General features: G+C 39.8%; 1 protein-coding gene across 1 annotated transcript in view; it reads left to right on the top strand.

The window, feature by feature from the left end:
- The window catches only part of LOC108580201 (bromodomain adjacent to zinc finger domain protein 2B-like), a 46,537-nt gene that overhangs the window by 33,074 nt on the left and 8,631 nt on the right, over positions 1–4,832 (top strand). The window contains exons 11-12 of the mRNA XM_017943906.1: positions 3,370–3,435; positions 4,365–4,409. Coding sequence (XP_017799395.1) covers positions 3,370–3,435; positions 4,365–4,409 — 111 coding nt within the window. The remainder of the gene's footprint in view (positions 1–3,369; positions 3,436–4,364; positions 4,410–4,832) is intronic.

The following is a 4,832-nucleotide window of genomic DNA, read 5'->3' on the forward strand; positions in this document are numbered from 1 at the left end:
TTTCAAAACGCAATAAACGGCCGCTGGAATGAAGTTGGAACTGTTGGCGAGGTGTGCGTACGGCGTGATTCACGCGTAACGATTTTTTGGAAGTGAGAGATCCCAGTGGGATTCGTGAAAAGAAGGATTGAATTAACGGAAAAAGTTTGTGAAAATTATTTCACATGTGTTGTATTCGTCGGAATTCGAGAAGTACCCGATATTTAATCGGGACAGATATCTGTTTAACGTTCGAACAAAAACGAGACGATTGGCGAAGTTCCGAGTGCAAATATTTCAGGTGATTCGAACAGGTGAAAAATACGATTTTCAATAACGGGACCAGTTCGCGTGAATCATCCTGTACGCTGTGTAAAAATGAGGCGGCCTCTTGATCGGCGAAAATATTTGCACAAGGGAGGATGCGTTTGAAATTATTTAAAAAAACGAGGAGAGAAGAGGTAACAGAATTACCGATTTTTAAATATTTAAACGGACCTCGGGTAAAGCGATTTAAATTCGCACCGATTACATTTTGAAAGCGCTCTGCGAATAACGGCCGGGGTTGAAATTTCGTCGCGTGAATTGTCGAAAAACGGTGCTCAAATTGGAACATGAAATTTTGCCAATGGGATGCGTGCGAGTTGTCGAACTCTTTTTCTTTTTTCTACTTCTCTGTCGATTCTTGAATCGAAGATGCAAGTTCGAAAGGTTCGATCCTCGAGATTTGTGATCACGATCGACGGCGCGCCTCTGTATTGCGTAGAGAAAAAGACGCGCTATATGGAACATCATTTCTCAATTACACGATACTGAATGTGCGACAATTTCTGCTGCGGATCTATATAAACGACGACAAATTAAAAAACAAAACAAAAAAAAAAAAAGAACATTTGTAATACCGACTGTCGCAATGCTATCCTGTGCCTAGCTTCTCCTGTCACTATATACAAAAATAATAACAGCTAGCTACATGATTATCCAGCATGCCATATTTTTTTCGAATTTTTACGTGTTCTACCCGATTATCGAGTACCGCTGCCCGTGCAAATCAAGCCGCTTTCTTTTCTCCTCTTTTGCTACACACTATGTATATTTTTTTTATTATTACCTCGTTTCTTCTCAATTATTTTCTTTCTTTTCCATTTCGTTATTCTCTCTTTACTCTTTCTATCTTTCTTTCTCTCTTCCTTCTTCTCTCTCTCTCTCTCTTTCTCTCTTTCTGTTTCTTATTAATAAAGCCGTAAATAAGCTGTCACGTGGAACATGTAATTATTATCTACTCGATTAATCGTACGCTCTGTTTATAATTATTGCTCTCTATTATTACTGTTACCATTACTCTTATTATCACCACGATTATTATTATTGTTATTATTATTATTATGTATTTAATGCCACTACAAATCACAGCCTATCAAAAGACTCTCTGTAATTAAACAAGCCTCTATCACGAATACGTACACGTCCTAATTAACAAAAGACACTGTACTTTTTTCTATCGTTATACATAACCCAAGCTTTCAGCGATTAACACAACACAACGATATTATCGTTACTATTATGATTATATTATATCACATAATATGTGCATAATACATAAGGCGAGTATATTTGCTTGGCTCCTGCATGATGCGCTCTATTCCTATTTTTTGAAAAAAGTCTCCTCTCTCTCTCTCTCTCTCTCTCACACTACTTTTACTCTATCCACTGTTTCTCTATTCTATTCTCTGATCGCTTTCGAGAAACTTTTTTAAATCTAACACTACTCTCTCTTTTTTAACACTGTAATACTATTCGACTTTTTTCCCATTACCTCTCTTTTGTCTCTCGTCTTTTTTACTTGTACAAAATATGGTGGTGGTTTTAATATACACTCTCTCTCTCTCTCTCTCTCTCTCTCTCTCTGTCTTTCTTTCTGGTAGTTGGTGAGAAGCTTTTGGTTTCGTTCGACGAAACTCCCGGGTTTTCACTTTTTCCGTTCCGTTCTGAGATCCTCGTGCGGTCACGTTGGTTCTCCACGAACGCGGAACACCCGGTCGGGGTTTGTTCCACTTCTCTGCTTGGCTGCTATTCTCTCTCTCTCTCTCTCTTCTGTACATTTTTTTCCAATTTTTTTCTCTCTCATTTTCAACGTTATCTCTGTATATTATCACGTTTTTTCGATCACGAGGTTTTTTCCACGGAACAGCATGCGTATTATACGACTTTTGCCCGGTGATTATCATTTTTGTCTCTTCCTTTCGTTTCTTCGTGTTTTGGACCACCTGGTGGAGGGGACTTCCGTCACGAGTCAACGTGACTTCCGTCGACACACCGTTAACCGCGGTACACTTCTCTTGTTCTCTTCGTGAAATTTTCGGTTAGATTCACGCGGTTTGTACGTCTCTTTGATTTAAGATTCTTCGTCTCGTTGAACGGGGGAATGCACACACGGTGATTATAATTGAAATTCGTAGAGAAAATTCGAGAAGAAATCGGTCGAGTCCGCGTTTCGCGATGTTAATTTTACGAATCGGTTCGCAGAAATAGTGGAACGTCGTGTGAAAAGCGTCGATTGGAGAAATTAGACTGTTTCAGCCACGCTATTTAGATTAGTGCTTATCCCTGTCACCGTAGACGCGTCCGCTTGGTACACCCGGTAGTGTATGTGTGTATTAGCAATACGAAATCACGAGCAACACGAAGAAAACCGGGATTTTCCGCGTGAAAATAAGAGGAAATCGGGATCTCGTCTATTCAGATGGGATTACGGGCATCGAGAGGATAGTTTGAGAAGAGAATTTTCACGGAGGTCCACACATTCCGCGCGTCGGGTATATCGAGAAGAGAAACAAAGTGTTTGGTTCCAGAGGCAAATAAGGTCGATGCGACTTGAACCTTCCATGTACAAATTTTTTTTTCTCTTTTTTTCATTTTTATTCCCGGTCTGTCCAATAGATCTCCTTGGATTAGTTTGCGCACAACATCGTGCTGATTAAGTGAACTTAAAGCTGTATATAACATTCAATTCCTTGAATTATTCTTCTAAAAACTGAAATTAGAAATTGCTCCTTGTGAATAAATCACAATTCTTTCGACCTATATTTCACACAGAACAATTCAACGAATCGATCCACCACGTACCTGACAGTTTCATCTTCACAAAATCAGCAGTTGAAATTCGCGTCGATGAAAAACCGGTAATCGCGTTTGTTCGAAAAAAAAAGAAAAGGAAAAAGAGAAAAAATAGAGATCTGTAAGTTCGAAATTGCGAGGCTCTCCCCCGCGGTATATCGTTAAGTGGAAAGAAAAAAAAAAAAAAAAAAAAAAAGAGAAATCATTGTGTAAGCTTGATCCATCGAAAATAATGACGGATGCGAGTGACGTGTGTATATGGCATGTGCGCAGGCTCGGAAAAAACGGCAGGAAGAGGTGGAGAAGATACGACTGGAAGAGCAACAACGGAAGCAACAGGTAATCCTAAAATCGTTGTTACACGTAGCCTGGTTTCCCTTCCGTACTACGACTCCGTTTTTACAATTTTTCACTCCCGCCACACTTTTCCTCCACTCTTCTCGTTCGTTGTTAAAATAAAAAAAATCCACCCAGAGACACTCTACCAACTTCGTTCACGAGTCTGAAGTTCCGCGTTGTTTAACGATACACGCTCGCTGTACCAGCTGATTATTTTATTCCACAATTTTGTCAGTAGAGTACAGAGTTGTAAATCGTAAAGCTTCAAGTCTCTCGCCACCCTATTTCCGAAGAAAGTGCATTTTGCAACGACAACTTCGCTCGTAAATATACTCCGTCGCTCGTTCTTCCCTCCGAATGTTCTTCTATTTCCGGCAATTTTATTCTCGAACAATTTCAAAGGGTTCCGACGCGCCTACCTTTGACGTTCCGCAAAAATTGTCACGGCGAAAATTTTCGTTCGCACATTTTAAGCAAAATCAACGAAGAAAAAAGAAGAAGAGTAACGGAGCGAGAATACTTGCGAGCGATAGCGGTGTAGTACAAACGAAGGCGCGGTGTTAAACGACGTTTCAAAGTAGAATTTCATTTGTCGTTGAATTTAATCAACCCGCGCGTTAAGTGTTTCCTTCTGTTTTTTTTTTCTCCTTCTCGCTGTTTGTTTGTTAAACGATCGCCCCCCTGGTTGTGTTCTCCTCCGACGGATTCGTTCGCGCGCTAATTTTCCCCCCTGTTTCCCCGGTGAACAACGCAACGGCCCGTATACACCTCACCGTGTTTCGTTTTTCCTTCTTCTTTTTTCTTTTTGTTCTTCTGGTAGAGCTCTTTCCCCTTTCGAAGAACGTTCATGTACTTGTATATGTATATATATGTAAAAAAAAAGTATAGAAAGAGAGAAATGACCACGAGCTTTCTCTGTGATTTCCCAGGAACGAGAGCTGAAGCGGCAGCAGGCGGTTATGTTGAAAGAACAGGTGAGTCAAAAGCGAAATTTCGGATAGTTTCTTCTTTCCTTCTTCCTTTTTTTTTTTTTTTTTTTACATTTTTCTCTCTAATTTTGGATCGTGTCATTGGCTGTAGACTAGAGGGTGTGCGTGTGTGTGTTTATTTCTCTCGTAGAGATATATATTAGCTCTTCTTTTCACATACTGTTTTTCTCTTTTTTTTTTATACTTGTTTTTTAATTTTCTTCGCCAAAAGCTTCCGTTCGTTCGTACACTTCGTGTATACTAATCCGCTGCGCGACGCTATTTTTTGGAAATTTCATACGAATCACGCGTTCATTACTCCGTACAAATTCAGACTCATTGTCCTTTTTCGAATCATTTCTTCTCTTTTCTCTCCTGTTTCTTTTCTTCTCGATCAATCGTAATCTGCTCTGCTCTCTCTCTCTCTCT

This window comes from Habropoda laboriosa, unplaced genomic scaffold (genome assembly GCF_001263275.1).
Source record: "Habropoda laboriosa isolate 0110345459 unplaced genomic scaffold, ASM126327v1 scaffold2, whole genome shotgun sequence".
Classification (NCBI taxonomy): domain Eukaryota; kingdom Metazoa; phylum Arthropoda; class Insecta; order Hymenoptera; family Apidae; genus Habropoda; species Habropoda laboriosa.